The 21,682-nt window shown below is 36.1% G+C and overlaps 1 protein-coding gene across 3 annotated transcripts in view; it reads left to right on the plus strand.

The window, feature by feature from the left end:
• CD2AP (CD2 associated protein) overlaps positions 1-21,682 on the plus strand; it is a 114,508-nt gene that overhangs the window by 30,950 nt on the left and 61,876 nt on the right. For all 3 annotated transcript variants that reach the window (XM_021098032.1, XM_021098031.1, NM_001317083.1), the window contains 2 exon segments: positions 3,205-3,365; positions 17,407-17,560. In XM_021098032.1, the coding sequence (XP_020953691.1) occupies positions 3,205-3,365; positions 17,407-17,560 (315 nt within the window).

Below are 21,682 nucleotides of genomic sequence, written 5' to 3' on the forward strand. Positions count from 1 at the left end.
CCTTTTAATGTCACAGGATTGCATGAAGCCTTTTCCTTTATGTTTCTAACTCCCTTTCGTAGAGAAACTTGGCTTCCATTGCCCTTAATATATTTACTTATTTGATCAATTCCCTTGGATGTAACCAATCTTCCACTGCTGTTGTCACCCCCCACCGTTTTCTGAATAGCCTATTCTCCTGGGTGGACTGGTCCTCATTGGGTTGCCTCCATCCATCCACATCTCTGCATGGAAATCTGCCACTACCCCCGAACACCATTTGGCCTCTGATCTTCCTTACTAAGCCCTTCAGCTTGGATGCCTGCTCCACCATGATTGGGTTCTGGCACAACATGTCCTATTACCTCTGCATGAATGCCTTCCTCACATTGCCTTAGTGTTCTGATGCACTGCACTAGGGAAGCTCCGTAGGTGGTTCACCCTTCTCTGGCTCTGGTACCTTCACTACTGCCTCCACCCCAGCCCTTATTTACTCTTTTTGGTCCCTGTCTTCTCACACTAGACTTCTTCCCACCTAGGTCTCTCGCCCCCGACTGTCTCACCTAATGACTTTAGGACTGAATTGTTCTGGAAGGGAAGAGGTGGGTGTATGTTTCATCCAGGAGTAATTTTTCAGTTTATCGTAGTCTTTCATGATTAACTATCACCTGCTATTCATGTTTATGAATAAACAATTAGAAAAAGCTGCTTGGGAACTCTGTTTATGTGGGTAGGACTTAAATTTTATTTTAGAGTTAGTAGATTGAGAGCTGCCCATTGTTCTTTTTTTTTTTTTTTTTTTTTGTCTTTTTGCTATTTCTTTGGGCCGCTCCCGCGGCATATGGAGGTTCCCAGGCTAGGGGTCGAATCGGAGCTGTTGCCACTGGCCTACGCCAGAGCCACAGCAACGCGGGATCCGAGCCATGTCTGCAACCTACACCACAGCTCACGGCAACGCCGGATCGTTAACCCACTGAGCAGGGGCAGGGACCGAACCCGCAACCTCACGGTTCCTAGTCGGATTCGTTAACCACTGCGCCACGACGGGAACTCCCCCCATTGTTCTTGAGACCTAAATTCTGTAAATCAGTAGCCATTTTTCTAAGAAACCATCACTCAGTCTTCGTAGCTATACTGGTTCCCCCAAACTGTTTGTTTTGGGTGTGTTTCCAAGATTAACGCTTTAGTTTTTTGCCTTTGAAGACAAATATCTGCTTATATAGCATTATTATCTCAGAACTGTTGTGTTTGATAATGGGTGTCAGCTCTTCCATGTAGATACTAATTTCCCTATTTTCAGTTCTGTGTTTCCCATGAACCTGCCTTTTCTGAATTTCTAGCCTTTCTGAGGTTCTGCAGAGCAGTTTGACATCTCAGTTATAGTTTCTTTAAGTTCTCTGGGCTTCTTCTTAGCTTTTTCAGGTATGGATCCATTTTCACAAATTTAAAAAATTTCTTCCTAGTTCCTTTCTCAGGTTGGGATATTTTCAGCTGCAAATACAAATCTCATCTAGAATTTACTTAAAAGCTATGAAAAAACTTTTTCTGCAACAAGGAATCAAGAGTTCTGGGGTTGGTTAACTTAGCAGTTTGATGAATCTAGCAAGATTCAGGCCATTTTCTTCTAGTCATAGCTGTTGTTTTTCTTGTCTCAAGTAATTGTAGCAGTTTTGGCCATTAAGTTCTCACTGAAGAACATCCAGAGTCTGCAGGAAGACATTCCTTCTCTTTTTGTTTTTGTTTTTGTTTTTGTTTTTGTTTATAAGGTCAAATAAAACCTTCCCACAACCCCTGCTTACATTGTATTGTCACATTGTTACATTGTATCTGTCACCCGTGTAGTTGAAAACCAGTCTCTGTGTGTGGGGAGGGGGGAGAGCGAGCGAGTGAGGGAATGAGAATGGAATTGCTATAAGTTCACTCTCTTTGGACCTTTGGCTCTTTGACCAGCAGCATTAGGTATCCTGGGACCTACTCAGTCAGTCTGTGTTTATACCAAATTCCCCAAGTAAACAAGATGAGTTCTGCAAGTCAGCAAGATGACTTGATTGCACATTAGTATTTGACAATTTGTGAAGTACTAGGATAGTTAAGATTTAACCCCCTGGGACTGAGAGAAGGTATTTTATTTTGTGAAAATACAGGGTCTCAAAATACCTTGAACAAAATCAAGGTTCAATGAGAAAGGAAGGAGGAAGAGTCATTGTGGGAATGGTTGTCTGTTCAGCAGCCAACAATGTCTGCCCATACTCCCTTTCCTTTTTGAGGGGGTGTAGGTTGTGTGTGTGTTCTTTTTTTCTTTTCGCCCTTACAGGACGAAGAAAAGATGAATGGAGATATGGCCAGTCTGCCATCTTGAATAGGAAATCTGTACTGCTTTTTTTCTTTCATTGAGTCCTATAAAATAGTAGTAGTATGTGTGTATATGATGTCCTGTACTTAAAGGAGATGAAATAGATCTTTATAGGTCTTCATTTCAGGGCGTATTCATTCTCTATTTGGTGAAAAATATTGCCACAAACTTAGAGCAGTCTGGGCATGGCTGAGTCCTCTGCAAGGTGCAGTCTGCAATCAGGGTGTTGATTAGGGCTGGGCTTTCAACTGTAGAAGGATTTGCTTCCAAGCTCAAGTGGTTGTTGGCATCGTTCAGCTCCCTGTGGGCTCTTGGACTGAGGGCCTCAGTTTTTCTCTGGCCCTGTCAGCCAGGGACGACCTAGTTGCTTGCATGCGGCCCTCTCCATAGGCCAGCGCAGAACAAAGCAGCTTGCATCTTCAGTGCGAACAAGTGACAGAGTTACCTAGCAAGATGGACATTGTAATCTTATGTCGTCACATACAAACTGTCATCTTATATTCTGTTGGTTAGAAGTCATGTCCATATTTAAGGAGGAGAGAGAATTACACAAGGACATAAATATCAAGAGATGGGGCTTATGGGAACCACCTTAGAGTCTGTCACAAAAGATATTGCAGCTGACTAGAAGAATAACCGACCAAGTGAATTATACAGTGTATTGAGGTTTCTACTTAAAACTGGTACTGTGCATATACTCAGGCAATTAAGAAATTTGCTGATGTAGCCAAATATTTAAAACTGTGGTAAGCGTTGATGATATCTTTGTAATATTAATTACTGTTGCTAAACAGGTTCCCTGGCTTTAAGTTAATATGGTTAATAGTATTTCATGAATTAAATTTTAGATGTTTCTTTTTTATTTTTTTTAGTTGACTATATTGTGGAGTATGACTATGATGCTATACATGATGATGAATTAACTATTCGAGTTGGGGAAATCATCAGGAACGTGAGAAAACTACAGGAGGAAGGATGGCTAGAAGGAGAACTGAATGGGAGAAGAGGAATGTTTCCTGATAATTTTGTTAAGGTAAGTATTCTCCGTTAGATTCCTAGCTGTTGCTTCATAGGATTTATTATCAAAAATACATAATAATAATAAATTTGTATATGCACATTTTGGGGGGGGTCTGTCTTTTTTTTTTTTTAGACCGTACTGGTGGCATATGGAGGTTCCCGGGCTAGAAGTTGAATTGGAGCTGTAGCCACTGGCCTACACCACAGCCACAGCAACGTGGGATCCAAGCCACACCTGGAACCTAACCACAGCTCATGGCAGCACCAGATCTTTAACCCACTGAGTGAAGCCGGGGATCAAACCTGTATCCTCATGGATGCTAGTCAGATTTGTTTCTGCTGCACTGTGATAGGAACTCCTATGTAAATGTATTTTTAAAACTAAAATGTTTTAGATAAATTTTTCTCTGCAGAATTTTAAAAAACTAGATTCCCAAATACTGCTGTAATGTATTCAGTGCCATTGTTTTTGATGTCCCGTTGGATAATAAAACTGTGAGTGTGTGTTGTATATGTGTGTGTATCTGACTACCTGTCTACCTGTCGTTTGGGCAGCACTTTGTAATTTACAGAGTTTTGCTGTGTACATTCTTATTTAAGCCTACAAAAAGTCTTGTGAAGTAGGGCAGATGTTAGCCCCATTTTAAATTGGGTAACATGTAAATTGCAAGTTTATTCAGTGTTGGATAGCTAATAAGACAGACTCTGAACTCAAATGTGAGGTAGTTGCCTCTTTACTCGTCTTACTGTATTTTTTTTTTTTTTTTTTTTTTTGTCTTTTTGTCTTTTTGTCTTTTCCAGGGCTGTACCTGTGGCATATGGAGGTTCCCAGGCTAGGGGTGTAATCGGAGCTATAGCCACCGGCCTATGCCACAACAACTCAGGATCCAAGCTGTGTCTGCGACCTACACCACAGCTCATGGCAGCGCTGGAACCTTAATCCACTGAGTGAGGCCAGGGATTGAACTGAAACCTCCTGATTCCTAGTTGGATTCGTTAACTACTGAGCCATGACAGGAAATCCAAGTCTTACTATATCTTGTTGCTATTCCAGCACCTTTAAGAATCTTAGATTCTTATTTTTAAGTTTCAGCATTGCAGCAGTATCTTTCAAAGTAACAGACACTCTTCAACTATCACCAAATATTCCTTTTTTAGTAAATGTTCTGGTCACTTCTGCTATAAAACAATCAAAATTCTTACATTGATTACAAACTAATGGTGTTCTCAGTAGTTTAGAGGAGGAAAAAAAAGGAAAGAATACCCGTATATTTATACTTCATTATAATTGTCTTCATTTATAATTTTCTATGTTAGTCTTCTTACACTCAGGCACGTGCCTCTTCTCATTAATTGTGATTATCAGTTGTTTTGGGAAGGGTAGAGTATATTTCTTATTCATTTGTCCAACTTGCAGAGTAGTTGTTAGAATATCTGCACAATATAGATGTTTAGGAAATATTCCTTCAATAAATGTATGTTTATTTCAGTTGTGGTTTTTAGAGTATGAGTACGTAACTTTACTCTCTCAATCGGTTTCAGAGAAGATGAACTAACTACGTTTTATCTAATTACATTTTACCTCTTGAAATAACAGAAGAGCTGTCGTAGGGAATTGAACTCTTGTTTTCATTTTTTGTTTTATAAATTGTCGTCTTTCCTGTAATCTAAAATGGAGTGTAATGCAGATGCCATTGAAGTTGGCGTGGAGTAACTGCATTTAAACACAGTCAAGTTCACTTCTGCTTTTGCTGGTGGAATGATGTAGGACAAATCACATAATTTCTCTTCCCTTTAAAATGGTCTGTTGTTGTGTGTATAATAAGACATGTCTTTGGCTTCTCTCTTTCTCTCTCTCTTCTTTTTAAAGAAAAGTGTTTTTCAGGGAAAATATTTTGAAGTAATAGTACACTGGTTTAAAAAAATAAGTTAAAAAGTTAAGTAAGAAGTATTTATATAGTTCTCTTAATTGTGTGCTGATATGAAGTCCCAGTAGTGGAGATGACTTACGAAATTCTATTTTAAAAATATTTTACTTTCCTGTTTCTGTACAGCTAATACTAGAACTTGAGTGTTAAATGTAGTGCCTGCTATTGAGGGAAGCTTAATCTGGAATTAAAATTAACCACAGGGTAGATTAGAGTTGGAGACATCAATATGAACTCATGTCTAGTTTAAAATATATACAGATGTATACACAAATGATATTATATGTGTGTGTTGCTTTGGTTAGTACACACACATATATATTTCTCAGTTCTTTCACTTAGGACCTCAAAGCAGTGACACACCACTAATAATGAGTACACCTAGTACCCAGCTCTTGGTTTCAAAATATCATTCATCAATAAAAGGAAGCAGGGCTCTTAGGAGAAGTGGCTGATTCTATGGCTGGAACAAGGGAAACAGAGGCTGAGCCTAGAGCAACTAGTAGTGCCAAAAGTAAGGAAGAGCTCAAAAAAACAAAATGTTGGCCCATGTCAAGGCACCATAGGAGCCAACCTGGAAGAGCTCCCAATATCCAGAGCTGGAACAGTTTAAACAACAAAATAATCTAGTACTTGAAAAACAAATATACATGAGTCTGAATCAATAAATGATATAAATAGATTGTTAAATAAATAAGTAAACAGAAGAAGAAAACTTATAGGATTATTCCAAGTAATATTTGTAGATACTCTCCCACCCTGAAGTATCCTTCAGGTGAGGGTTGGACTAAATAATAGATGAAAGAGAAAAACAGTAATTTTACAATGGAGAAACTTGGCAAATACTACCTTAACCAAGTGATCAAAGCTAACATCATCAGTGGTAAATTACGTTGATATCGTGTATCTCCTTTACCTTGTGGTATTTATTCTTCCCCCATAATTCTGGTCCATTTGTGAGAACAATCATCAGACTAACCCAAATTAAGAAACACTCTATAAAATATGTGACCAGTCAGTACTTTTCAAAAACTTCAAGGTTCATAAAACACAAGGAAGGACGAAGAAACTAACATTGAGCAGAGGGGACTAAGGAGAGGTATAGTGACCGCCTTGTGGTATCCTGGGTTGGACTCTGAAACAGAGAAAGGATATTGCTGGAAAAACTGATGTAATCTATGTAAAGTCGGTAGTTTAGTTGATAGTAATGTACTAGTGTTAAATTTCTTCGTTTTGACAGGTTTAACACGGTTGTGCAAGGTATCCACATTAGGGGGTACTGAGTGAAGGCTTTGTGGGAACTCTGTGCACTACCTTTGCAACTCTTCTGTAAACAGTTATTATAAAGTAAAATTTTATTAAAAATTAACCATAGGTAATGAACAACCGTGGATAATCCATAGTTTTTGGTTCTATAGTAGGGTTTATCACTTCAAGTGTATATTAGAAAGTTCAAGAGAAAGTTTGTCATTTCACTGTCTACTTGAAAATAAGTGTTTCAGTGTGACATTAATACAGTATTTTGTAAATGTGAGACTATGATTAGATGTTGGAACAAGGCTTCCTATAGAAAACTCATGTTCCTGTTACTCTTTGGGACAGCTGTACTGAAGAGCAGTATTCAAATTGGGCTGCAAGATGGATAGGAAGGTCGTATCATTTTTGCAGCCTATTATGAAAAACTTTATGGACACTATAAATTTTTTGGTGACTAACCTGTCTATTTCAGTGACCCTTCGTAATACTAGCACATCTTTATATAATTTAGAAAATATTTTACAAAGAATGTAGAACAAGGATCCATGAACTTAATGTATAGAATGTTATTTTGTTGATTTGCTTCAGAGTGTTGCTTTATAATAAAGAGAAAGAACATTACAGATAAAATTGAGTTCTTTCAAGTAACATAAGATTTCCACATGCATACATATTATAGTCACTTCTGCTAAGGTATGTTTTACAATGCTCATAAGTGATTGAAAAATAGAGGAACGATGTCAGGACAGTGAGGAAGTTGTATTTGTATAATTTTCCAGTTAAGACAAGCTAGATAAAGAGTATAGTGTTTTTTTTTTTTTTTTTTTTGTCTTTTTTGTTGTTGTTGTTGCTATTTCTTGGGCCGCTCCCGCGGCATATGGAGGTTCCCAGGCTAGGGGTTGAATCAGAGCTGTAGCCACCGGCCTATGCCAGAGCCACAGCAACGCAGGATCCGAGCCGCGTCTGCAACCTACACCACTGCTCACGGCAACGCCGGATCGTTAACCCACTGAGCAAGGGCAGGGATCGAACCCGCAACCTCATGGTTCCTAGTCGGATTCGTTAACCACTGCGCCACGACGGGAACTCCAAGAGTATAGTGTTTTAATTTCAGCAGGAAAGGGATGGGATAGACTCTCAGTTTGGCTGTTGCATAGAGAAGAATTCTTTTGGCTCTTAAGACTTTTTAAAAAACTTTTAAAATTTTTTATTTATTTTTTTTGCCTTTTTGTCTTTTTAGGGCCACAACCCGTGGCATATGGAGGTTCCCAGGCTAGGGGTCTAATCAGAGCTACAGATAATGGCCTATACCATAGCCACGCCAGATCTGAGCCGCCTCTGCAACCTACCTACACCACAGCTCACGACAACGCCGGATCCTTAACCCACTGAGCAAGGCCAGGGATCGAACCCGCAACCTCATGGTTCCTGGTCAGATCCGTTTCTGCTGTGCCACAGCGGGAACTCCCTTAACATTTTTTTTTTTTAATTGATCATCTGTAGCTGGATATTTTCTTCAAAGTTGCACAGTCATAACATGATAGAGCTCTTCACTCCTGGTGCTTTCTTCTACTTCTATGTGCATCATCTTAGTATCCAGAAGCCAACATTTTCACTTCATTGTTTTTATGCATTTTTAATGACTTGTGAGGAATCCATTCGTCGTGGCTCCTTGGGTAGTCTTAAGTTATCGCTCATCTTCTGAGGTTCTGATTATTGTTATATATTTATTTTCATTTTTAGTGGTCAGTTTCCAAAGTTGCATAGGTTTAGAGTGTTCTGTTTCAAATCCTACTTTTTGCACAGTCATTGGTATTTTTAATATTTGATTTAGAAGCTTTCACATAATCAGTGATATTTTAGCATGTGATTTCCCCCCCCCCACCCCTTTACCTCAGGTGTTTAGGAATAGACGTATAGTGCACATATAGTAGAAATTCCTTTAGCACTAGTTAATTTTTTAAATAGCCATAGAGTATTCTATTCTATGTATTTGCCATATTTTGTGAATATTTACTATTAAAAAACAGCACTGCAGTAAACACCCTTTTGTAGGATATTGCATAGCTGAGAATTTGCTGCATCCTTGTGTATGGATATTTAACTGTACTAGATATTGTCAGGTTTCTCACTAAGTAAGTCTGCCAATTTAAACTAATACCAGTTCTCATTAATATTTGACACCATCAAATTTTGTTTATTCTTTTATATCTGAGTGATGTCTAGAGTTTTAAATTGTGCTTAACGTGAGAAATAGGGAAAAGTTTATTCCATCTCTCCGCAAGGTAATTGAGATGGTAATGCATTTTAATAGAGATTATAATGCACTTTTTTAACAGTCTAAAAACTCACCATTTTGAAGAGTTTCTCTTTTTAGAAGTGTTGTAGGAATAGCTATTTTTTTCTTAGTGTGGTTATAATGCTAATATTCAGAAAAATGTAATATTAGTTGCCTTTAATGCAAGACTAGATTAGCGTTCAGTAAAAAGGTAATAAGCATGGTTGATCCCCTTTATTTTCTTATAAGTTACGGCTTGCTTCTAAAGATGAAGATAACCAGGAAAGTAGCTAACAGTGCAGTTGACTAGTTACAGGCACTTAAGAGATGTTAGTGGACTATGTTCACTGATGTGAGTCATACCTGGTGGAGTGCATAGTGCGATCACCTGAGTGAGTCAGAAGAGATGAGGGAGGAGAATGGGAAGAGGCACATTTGATAGTTTTACAGTTATTGAATGGAGCACAGTGAGTTATGGAGAAAGCAGATAAATATCAGTGAGATAAAATGTCAAAAGAGGTTAAAAGAAATATTTTTATTAGTTGTACTTGAAGAGTATTGTAGGACAGTATTTGGGGGGGGGGGCTGCTAATGCTCCAGCTTTAAAGCAGCTTTTCTGTGAGCTTTATTCTATCCTGGAGGAGCTACAGGTTGTTATATGATCTGTTATTCGTCTCAGTGTTTTTACTTTAGTGCTTTAAAATATAAGTGGGTGTGTTCACAGAAGATGTCTCAGGTGCTAGTATGTGAATTACTGTCCCTTAAATTTTAAAATTTAAAGTGGAATTTTGCTTCCTTTTGAAGAGTTCTCAGAGTCTATAGAGTGTTTTTAGACTTTTTGATGCAATAGGGAACAAAGAAACAAAAATTATTCACACCGAAGAGGAAAGTGAATAAAAATCATTAGCTTGTTTTTGTTTTGTTTTGACCTAAATTTCTAGCAAAACTTTTCTTGTTTAGAAAATATTTTAAATCATTGCATCTGCTTTTTTCTTAAATATTAGGCAGTTTAATGAGTTATCTTGCATTAAAAGTATTTGTTTTCTTTTCTTTCAGCTTTTAAGGGCCACACCTGCGCATGTGGAGGTTCCCAGGCTAGGGGTCAAATCGGAGCTACAGCTGCCGTCCTACACCACAGCCACAGCAACACCAGATCCGAGCCATGTCTGTGACCTACACCACAGCTCATGGCAATGCCGCATCCTTAACCCACTGAGCAAGGCCAGGGGTTGAACCTGCAACCTCATGGTTCCTAGTTGGATTTGTTTCCTTTGCGCCACAATGGGAACTCCTATTTTCATTTTATTTCTGGATTTCATAGGTTCAATGACTAAGTAGACATTAGGTCTTTAAATTTATTTAATCTTTTTAAAAGCTGCTTTTAAAGAAAAGTGGCAAAGATGATTACTTCGGGGAGGGTCTCTGACTTTTTTTTTTTTTTTTTAATATCACATTCTGATTTAGTTTTAGAAATCTCACTCCACTATTTCTGTAGGAAGAAATGAAACAGTTTGATTTTATGTGACTTTTTAAAAAAATCCTTTATGAAAACTCTTAGTTTGCTTATTACATAAAGCTCAGTGATGTTTTCAAGTTTTGGGAGATGTTTTGGTGACTGATAGTATAGTTCAGGAAGTTAGCTCTGTATCAGAAGAGTGTTTGGTGTTTGATTTACTTTCATTATTGGGAAAGACATTAGAGAAGAAACAACTCTTGTTGATATCTGAATACTAATTGGAAGATAATTTTACTTATTGGGGATTTCAACAGTAACAGTATATGAAATGTCAACATTGTGTATAGTTATTTATGATACATCATAGTACATTTTTTATTATGGACTGTCAAACATTAACTACACTTTACACACTGATTAAAAGCAATTCATCCTAAGGTCTGGGTTATTTTTGATAATATATTGAATCCCATGTAAACTGTATTGACAGAGTTAGAGAACTAATTCAGTACAGGTAATGATAGAAAAGACATTGTGCTCCCACAAAGACCTTTCTTTAATGCCCTGGAACAATTTGTGGGCACAACACATTTTTTATTAAAAGAAAAAAAAAAAAAAACAGTGAAGTAATACATGTTGAAACAAAATTCAAAAATTATCTACTGTGAAAAGTTAATTTCTTCCCTTCTGACTGTTTCCTAACTGCCTTGCATTTTTAGGAATTTGGTAGAGACCTCGTAGATTGTTTTCTATAGAGAATATTTTAAACTGATTATTTGCATCCCCTCCTCTCTTTACATCCTGCTTTTCACACCGTAAATTTAAATTCAAGACATTGTTATAGAAATCACGTTAATGTTTATCTGGGACTTACCTGGAAAGTTAAATTCTAGTTTTTGCCCTCAAAAAGTTAATAAATTTGTTTCTGCTAAGGTATTTGAAGCTGTAGAAATAAACTGAACCAGGAAAACTTGAGTGTGAGAACCTAGACTTCTGACATAATCTCCTGGTTTTGCTTTTTGGATCACTACTCATTGCCTGCTTGTCAGTGTCATCTGTGACCTCAAGGAGGTCCAGCAGCTTTGAGAGAAGGGTCTCCACGTAGGACTGATATCTTTTGAGTCACAGATAGGCTAACCCTATTTCCCTGCCGTTCTTAACCTAAAACTCTTTCATCCTAGGGCTGAAAGCTCAAATAACATTTTTGATTTAGCAAAACTAATATGAAAAGTATGACAACATAAACTATTGGGGCATTTTTCAGTCCATTTCAACAAGTGTGGTATGTCTGAAATAATATGGGTAAGAGGAGGTCTTTATTTAGTGTTTTTTCCACTCTACTTCACTTGGCTTTCACTAACATTCTTGTGACAGAAAAAGGAAAGGAGTGGGATGCCATTGACAATGAATGTGCACAGCTCCCTCCACCCCTTTTCCTACTTTTGCTTTTTCCAAATTGGGGAGCGGCTGTTGAAATAGGGAGGCCCTTTGTTAAACTGAGAGATGGCAGTTATGTGGAGAAAAACATATTGGGGAGAGAATATGTTGAGAAACTTTCAAAATATCCCTGGTATGTTGTATCTGTCATTGTTTTCCTGGATGATTTTGATATGTTGGCCCTCAGAAGGCACATGTTGATTTCTTACGGAGATTTTCTCCTTTTGGACATTTTTCTTTAGACTTAAGGTGTTTTGTTTTGTATTGTGATTTAATCTCATCATAGTAAAAAAAAAAAAATCTAATGACTCAAGGTAGTTCCTTTTAGATTATACCTTTATACTGTCGCTTATATTCCAGAAAACAAAGTGAAAACTTTGGGAATGAGGTAAACCAGTTTATGTCAGAAAACTAATCTTTCAGTTGTGGGTCTAATATTGACTTAGTTAATGCTAGAACAGTGGATGTGTATTAAATAAACACTAAATCCTGCTTATTTTTCTTAGTCTTTAGTAGTGTCGTTCTTCCATATCTTCTGATTTATCTATGTTAGTTTTATATAACACTTTTAGAAATCCTGAATATTAAATTAAAAATAACTTAGTCCCCTCCTTCTTCATGGTTTTGCTTTCCAAAGCTTCAGTTACAGAAGCTTGGTCAACTATGGTCTGAAAACATTAAACAGAAAGTTCCAGAAATAATCATTTCGTAAGTTTTAAATTGTGTGCTCTTTTGCCTAGGACATGACTCATCCCATTGTCCAGCGTATCCTACCCATTAGTCACTTAGTCCTCTTGGTTATCAGATCGACTATCATTATGTTGCAGTGCTTGTGTTAAGTAACCCTTATTTTACTTATTAATGGTCCCCAAATGAAAAAAGTAGTGATGCCGGCAATTCAGATATGCCAGCAGAAGTTGTGAAGTGCTTCCTATAAGTGAAAAGGTAAAAGCTATTTTAATAAGGAAAAAAATCATATGCTGAGGTTGCTAAAATCTACAGTAAGAATGACTCTTTTACCTATGATATTGTGAAGAAGGAAAAAAATTCACACTAATTGTGCTGTCTCACCTCAGACTGGAAAAGTTTTGGCCATTTTAGTGTGTGAAAAGTGCTTAGTTAAGATGGAAAAGGGATTGTATTTATAAGATACTTTGAGAGAGACCACATTCACTTAACTTTTATTAGAGTATATTATTATAATTGTTCTATTTTATTATCAGTTGTTGTTAATCTCTTACTGTGCCTAATTTATAAATTTTATCATAGGTATGTATATATAGGAAAAAACATAGTGTATATAAGGCTTAGTACTGTCTGCAGTTGCAGGCACCTACTGGGGGTCTTGGGATAAGGAGGGACTCTACATTCCTCAGATTTTAATTAGCAGAAGCAGAACTGTAACTGTTCAGGGATTTGGTAATTAAGTTATCTGTCTCTTTCATTTGAGGAGTAAAAAGAAGCTCTTGCTATCTAGTCTGGTTGTTATTTTTCTTTGTGACCTTTGATTCTATGATGTAGAAGTTAATTGCTTTCTGTTTTCAGATCATGGTCATGCCCTAGCCATGAGCAGATAACTAAATTGTAAAACATATATTTCACCATGAAGGAGTGGTTTGTGGATTGTTTTGATTAATGTTTTAAGTTACTATTTTTGGTTAGTGTGGTCAGAATTAAGTAACTTTGATTACCTTAGTGATGAAAAGTAACTATTTTCTCTAACCTTTTTAAAAATTTTTAGATTTTAATTTTTTCTATTATAGTTGATTTATAATGTTCTGTCAATTCTTCTGTACAGCAAAGTGACCCAGCCATATGTATATGTACATACATTCTTTTTCTCAATTTATCCTCCATCATCAGAACTTTGCATCACAAGTTCTCCAACCTTTTTAAAGCTATCCCTCACTTGTTTATATTTCTCATCTTTCCCTTTAAATTTGTTACTTCCTACCTCTTATCTTTGAAACCAAACAGATCAGTATGGTACAGGCTATCTGGAGATTATTCACATTGTATTTTTTTCTTGAATAGTTTTGTTTTGACATCACCTGTTGTGTGGGAGGCTTCCCTCTGTTTGTAGAATGAGATTCAGTTTTTCTGAGTTTGCTGTGTCAGTACATGATTCTCTCAAGTGAGGACTCTTCTTTTACTGGATCTCTTGGAATCATTTTCAGAGTCAGGAAAGGAAGTGAAATTTGTAGACAAGAGATGCTGCAGTGTGGCTATGTACTTTACTGACTTATTGGGTAAAAAGAAGTAAAGGGCAGAAGAAGTAAAGGGAAGAAACACTGGAAGCCTTACCAGCACTTCCTAGGTCCTCAATAAAAGTGCTTTTGGAGATGATAGCCAGAGAGTAATTTAGGGGTAGTATGTATCCAAGAACTAGGAAAGAGAGGAGGTTGGTGAGAGAGAAAGAGAAGAGGGAGGGAGAGAGAGAAGAGGGAGGGAGGGTGTGTGTGTATCTGATCATAGTAGATTGTAGTAGGAAGGGGTGGAGCCTAAAGCAGACTTTACCATATTTTAATTTTGCTTGGAGCTTGAAGTCACTTGATAGCTTTTGATAATGTCTTAGTTGGCATTACCTGTTTGGAAGACTCTAAATCTGAGTTTTCTCTATTCATTGTAGACTGTATATGTTTTTATTTTGCTTTCCCTCCCCCCTTTTGTCCTCAGATTTATTATAGCTAGTATTTATGGATTTGATTATGTCTCAGCTAATATTGAAGGTCCTCAAAATGTTTCTAGATCTTGAGCAATATGTTATAAATTCATTTTTTTAGAAGAGAAGAATTTAGATATTTAAAATTTTTTAGATATTGTCATTATCTTAATATATCATACTTGTTTTGTGGTTAATTTTTATTAAAAGAAACACAACTGTCTAGTTATTAAGCCAGTGAACAGAACAAAACCAAGATATATACCCAGGTCATCTGTCTCCTCAACCTGTACTAATACATTTGGTCAAATTGGAATTACTTTTCCAGAGGAACAAGATTTGAATGTCAAGCCAAGGTTTTGACTGCCTATACCAGAGAAAGCAACAGTAGCTTTCAGAGATATGATTATCTTTTTAAAATATAGGTAGCTCATGAGATGTTCAGGAAAATCCAAAATGAATACTCTTTAGTATGTTGAGGTTATTTAACTACCAGTTTTTACATAGATTTCATATTTTTATTTGAAAAATACTTGTGCAGTCTGAAAACTGATGTTTTCATGTTAGTTATGTATTAACAGCAAATTGGAGTATTTTTCCTTAAGTACATTACCAATAAAAATGAAGCAGTCTACAGTGTGAAATATTTTATATCTTCTATGATTTTTACTTTAATAATTTTTCACAGTTTTTCACCAACTTAACAGTTTTTCCAAAATTAAAAATATATTTTCTGTGTGCAAAATGATATGCATTATTAAAAAAATAAACAAGGCAAGCATTAAACACTTCTGAACAGTATGAAGAATCAGAATAATCTGAAATCCTGCCAGCTAGAGAGTAACAACTAGTTAGCATTGCAGTAGACATTAAACACCTTGAGATGCAGAGTCTTTTAACTTTGTATGTGAAAATTATCTTCTGGTTAGTTTTTTTTTTTTTTTTTTCTTAATGATTCTTTTAATGAACAGAAACTGTTAATTTTAACATCAAATGAGTGAGGCCTAGGAATCTAGTTTCATTCCCTAATCCCTAAGTGTGGAACATTAGTTTCTATAATGGACCATGTATTTTAAGATCCAGTTTTTCCTCTCACTTTTTGCCTGTTATAAATCAAGTTTGTCTGTTTATAGATTTTTTATTTTCTTTCATGTATCAGTATGTCTGTTTTTATGCCAGTACACACTAATTTATAGTATCATGTAACATGTCTTTATATCTTAGTTAAAAAAAAAAAATCCCCTCTTTTTTTTCCATAGAAATGTTTTGACTGTTCTTGGCCTTTTGTTTTTCTGTACAGATTTAGAGCCAGTTTATTGAATTGCTCTCCCAAATCTGTGATATATTTATTCAGTTGCATTGCTTCAATTTTTCAGAAAAATGCTGTCTTTATGATGAGTTTTCAAACACTGTACATCCCATGACTTCCCTTTCCTTTTTTTTTTTAACTAAATCTATATATCTCTCTTTTTTTTTTAACTAAATCTATATCTCTTTATTTGAGTGGCCCTTTTTTTCCCCATACTTATTTAAAATTACTCAATGAATTTATTACATTTATAGTTGTATAGTGATCATCACAATCCAATTTTATAGGATTTCCATCCCATAACCCCAGCACATCCCCCCACCCCCTGAACTGTCTCCTTTAGAAACCTTAAGTTTTCCGAAGTCTGTGAGTCAGTATCTGTTCTGCAAAGAAGTTCATTGTGTCCTTTTTTCAGATTCCGAGTGTCAGTGAAAGCATTTGATGTTGGTATTTCACTGTCTGACTGGTTTTCACTTAGCATGATAATTTCTAGGTTCATCCATGTTGCTAAAAATGCCGGTATTTTGTTCCTTTTAATGGCTGAGTAATATTCCATTGTGTATATATGTACCACATCTTCTTGATCCACTCCTCTGTTGATGGACATTTAGGTTGTTTCCATGTCTTGCCTATTGAAAATAGTGCTGCAATGAACATTGGAGTACATGTGTCTTTTCAAGTCATGGTTTTCTCTGGATAGATGCCCAGGAGTGGGACTGCTGGATCAAATGGTAGTTCTATTTTTAGTTTTCTGAGGAATCGCCATACTGTTTTCCATAGTGGTTGCACCAATTTACAATCCCACCAATAGTGTAGTAGGGTTCCTTTTTCTCCACACCCTCTCTAGTACTTACTGTTTGTAGACTTTTGACAATGACCATTCTGGCTGGTGTAAGGTGGTACCTCATAATGGTTTTGATTTGTATTTCTCTAATAATGAGTGATGTTGAACATCTTTTCATGTGTTTTTTAGCCATCTGTATGCATGACTTCCCTTTTATTTGTCTTCTTTGATGTCTTCCAGTAAAACTTTGTACTTTACTTTTTTTTTTGTGAAAGTTCACCTATCTTCTATTAGTCCTATGACTTAGAACAGGATTTATCAAACTACAATTGATGGGCCAAATCTAAACACTACTTGTTTTTGTAGTGTTCCTGAGCTGAGAATGCTAGCTAAGAATTATATAAATAGTTCAAAAAAAAAAATGAAGAGCAGTGTTTAATGAAACATGAAAATTATATGAAATTGAAATTTTAATGTCTGTAAATAAAATTTTGTTGGAGCATAACTATGTTCATTCATTTAAGTATATGAGTGCTTTTTGCACTACAGATGGCAGAGTTCATTGTTGCAACAGAGTTTGTATGGCCTGCAAATCCTAAAATATTTTACTATCTGGCTGATTATGGAAAAAGTTTACCCATCCCTGACTTAAATTATTGTCTTATTGCTTATGTATCACAGGGTTTCTTTTTGAGTTAGGGTAGAGGTGGTGTTTCAGCTTCACTTTCTTTCCTTCCATTTCTAGTTCTCATAAGGTTTAAACTCATAAGGAGATGCTGTTACGGTGTGTTATACTCTTTAATATGTGTGGACAGAAAAAAGTTAAAAACTGTTGATATTATGTTTTATATAATAATTACTGTTCCCGGTCTTTGTATTTTACACTTGAGAATTTAATAAACTACAACTTAATTTACCTAATTGCCAATTTCCCTTTTTGTAGGAAATTAAGAGGGAGACAGAATCCAAGGATGAAAATTTGCCTATCAAACGGGAAAGGCAAGGGAATGTTGCAAGTCTTGTACAACGAATAAGCACCTATGGACTTCTAGCTGGAGGAATTCAGCCACATCCACAAACCAAAAACATTAAGAAGAGTATGTAAATATTTTTTCATGTTTATTTAAATCAAAATAGAAGGATGTTTTATACTGTTCATAAGTTATATTAAGAAAAAGATGCTTAGCCTTTTGTAACAGACTGCAGAAACTTCCTACTTACTCTCATGTTACTTGTTATTGTCCCGTGTAAATCTTTAACTATCTTTAGGAATTATAAATTAAGATATAAGGCTTTTCTTTTATTAGTCTTATAGGCTTTGATGACTTTGCCTAAATTTATTTTAATACCATTTTTTTTAATGGGATGCTAAAACATCTTCTCATCCATAAGCAGTAAAGATGCAAGCATTTGATAATACATTTTCTTTAGTGGTTAGCCGTATGAACATATACATTCAGTTTTCCAAGGTGTTTGGCCCAGCACACATTTATCTTTGATGGTTGTCTTTGTGTTGTGGTCCTTTATGTCTGCTATTGGTATTAAAATTCCTTGTGTACCAAGGAGTCTACAATAAAGTAATTTTGTTGACATACACTTCACAAATGTTAGACTGTTATTTTTATAGTCTCCTCTTAACTCAAGCTGTTACTTTCTATGCTACTGTGTATGAAGTTTGAGGAAACCTCTTTTCTGGGTTATATCACCCTTTGATTATTCTCATAAAATAACAACAGGTTTTCATAAAAATGAGACATATTTCACAACCAATTAAAGGGTTCTACATGTTCTTTGTTTCCTGGTAAATGCAGTGTATAAACAACAATTAGATATCACCCATACTGTTTTCAGCCTACTGCCTGAATATGGACAGTTCAGTAGTTCTCATTGTCTTGGACTCTAAAATTCTGTTTGGAGACTAGGGGGTAGATAACAGAGTGTATTTTCACATCCTAGGCGAACCTCTATAGAGAATTTCTGTGCACAAGGAGAATTACTAGGCCTATAAAAGGATTATTTATGACCCCTGTCTATTGTAAAATTTATTTACCACTTTCTTTAGCTCTACTTGAGCTATAAAGGGACAAATTTCTTCTTAAGTAGAGGCTAGACAAAGGACTTCAAGGTTATTTTGTCTCCTAACAGGAAAGGACACACTAAATTTTACCTTCCTCAAGAACACTGATCATAATTCTTTTTCTTGTAAGGAGAAACCATTATATAGTTGGTGCCAGGAGGCTTAGGCTTTTTCCTAAGGATCTTCCATAACTTGTTTTTAAGTACATTTACTGCAAAGACTAAATTGGTCATTTGGTGCTAGGTAACATATAAAACAGGATGCAGGTTATTTTTGCTTTCAGATTACTTTTCCAGGCTAATTTTTTTTTTTTAATCAGATTTTTTTGTTGTTGTTGTTACTGTTAGTTTGCATCATATCCTTAATTTACAAAGTAGATCAGTTATTCAAAAGTGGCTCATTATACTGTTAAATAGTAGTGTCTACACTTTTAATCAATACTGTTACTATAAAAAAACCCAAATCATTATTATAAAGCTTGATAGTAATAAACACTGCCGTGTAATGATTCAATTCAAATCTCTGTGTGCCAAGACAAGTGAATCTGCATGTGTGTTGAATTTTGTCTAAACAGCTAAAAAGGAGAAGCTCACATAGATGCTATGATAAATATCTGGATACTGGAATTGTTAGCTATTTTTCTCTTGTCTCCAAAACCAAAAAGTATTGGCTTTTTTTTGTGATGTCTAGTATGAAACCACTGAAACTTTTGCTATTGATAATAAGTTTTTTTAGTAGGGCAAACAGGTATATTCTAAAGCGAGCACTTTTCTAGGAGAGAGTTGCTTGCAATGAGTTGCTAAAGTTATAGACTAGAACTGATCGACGCTTCTCATAGCAAAAACAGGTACAGATGACATTATTGCTGAGACTCTTGTAAAATCAGGCACAAAGGTAATGATGTAGAGTATTTTACCTAGAAAGCAAAGAGGTGACATCTTCCAGCATCACAGTTCTGTATAACATTTAGAGAGAATGTTACTAGATATTTCACTTTACATTTGGAAAAAAATTGATGCCAGATATGAATCTGCTCATGGCATGTGTGAGGGAAGATATTAGTCCTTGTAATTTTGTATTTCTTATTAGTGGGAACTCAGGCTATAGAAGTGGTTTTTCTAGTTAGTAGTCATTTTGAATGTAAAAGATACATTGAGATGTCGCTGATAGATCACTATAGTTGTACAGAAAGAAATGATACATGAAAAATTAGTTGACTAGAATGCCAGTCTACACAGTGTTTCATTCTCAGAAAACAATTGGTAGTGGCATGCCTCCTCATTTGGAGTCAACACTGAAGAAAAAAAGGAAAATTCTGAATATCATCAAAACATGGTCACTGACTATGCATCTTTTTTTTTAATTTTTATTTTTTATTTTATTTTATTTTTGACTTTTTGCCTTTTGTAGGACCGCTCCCACGGCATATGGAGGTTCCCAGGCTGGGGGTCTAATCAAAGCTGTAGCTGCCGGCCTATACCACAGCTCACAGCAACGTCAGATCCTTAACCTACTGAGTGAGGCCAGGGATTGAACCCGCAACCTCATGGTTCCCAGTCGAATTCGTTAACCACTGAGCCATGATGGGAACTCCTGACTATGCATCTTTACAGCATACATTAAAAAAAACCTTATTAGTAGTTCAGGCTATTCTCTTTGACATTAAAATAATTCTGATTTATAAGGGGAAAAAGACTCAATCAAGTGACTTCCCAAGCTACATCTCAAATGAATGGGGTAGGAGGCTTTGACTTTGTATTTTATTTTGAAAAATTTAAAATTTTACAGAAAAGTTGAAATAAGTATACACTGAACATGGTTTTTTTTTGTTTGTTTGTTTGTTTTTGTTTTTGTTTTTGCTTTTTAGGGCCACACTCATGGCATATGGAGGTTCCCAGGCTAAGGGTCAAATCGGAGCTGTAGCTGCCAGCCTACACCACAGCCATAGCAACCCAGGATCTGAGCCACATCCACAACCTACACCACAGCTCATGGCAACGCCAGATCCTTAACCCACCCACTGAGTGAGTCCAGGGATGGAACCTGTAGCCTCATGGTTCCTTGTTGGATTTGTTTCTGCTGCGCCACAGTGGGAACTCCATGGTATATTCTTCACCTGAGTTTACTGTTAACATTTGTTATATAGGCTTTATCTCTTTTTTACCTGAATCAGTTGAAAGTATGTTATAGACATGATCCCTAATCACATGAGTTTTTTCTTCATGATGGTGATAATGATAATATTTTCTAAGACTTTGCTTGTCTTAAGTGGTAGATCTCATCACTATAGCTAGAATTTTGAATAGCCTGAATTTTTTTTAGGCCTCACCTGCAGCACGCGTAAGTTTCTAGGCCAGGGATGGAACCCATGCCACAGAAGGGGCAACACAGGATCCTTAACCCACTGAGTGAGGCCAGGGATTTAACCCTCATCCTTACAGAGATAATATCATTTCCTCAACCCTTTGAGCCACCATGGCAACTCTGTAAATAGCTCAATCTTAATTTTTCTTAACTTTGATTAATGTTGCTTACTACAGAAAGAAATTGATTAAAAAAATATTTATGCTGAAGTTTCTTTTGTCTTTTTTTTTTTTTTTTTTTTTTTTTTTAGGGCCACACTTGCAGCATATGGAAGTTCCCAAGCTAGGGGTCAAATCAGAGCTATAGCTGCTGGCCTGCACCACAGCTACAGCAAGCAACACAGGATCTTAGTCATGCCTGCAACCTACACTACAGCTCACAGCAATACCAGATCCTTAACCACTGAGTGAGGCCAGGGATCGAACCCACATCAAGGATATGAAGCTTATCCACATCAAGCTTATTGCCAGTGCGCCACAATGGGAACTTATATTAGAAGAATTTAAATGCTACTGTAAAACCTGAAGGTATACTTTCCAGAACCAGAAGTGGATCAGCAATCTTTTTGTTTCTGTCTCTGAAATTTTAGCATTCGTCCTCCCAGCTTCTGAGTGTGGTATGCTCTTCATTTTAGCATTTGGTGGAAAAATTAAAACCATAATCTTCAGTAAGAAATAGTTGCACAATTTAAGAGCACTGTTTGATCTAATATTTAGATCTGTTTTTCAGAATCATGGTATGAATACTTATCATTCCTGATGATCTACACTTGAAAACA

The sequence above is a fragment of the Sus scrofa genome, chromosome 7, assembly GCF_000003025.6.
Source record: "Sus scrofa isolate TJ Tabasco breed Duroc chromosome 7, Sscrofa11.1, whole genome shotgun sequence".
In the NCBI taxonomy this organism is placed as follows: Eukaryota; Metazoa; Chordata; class Mammalia; order Artiodactyla; family Suidae; genus Sus; species Sus scrofa.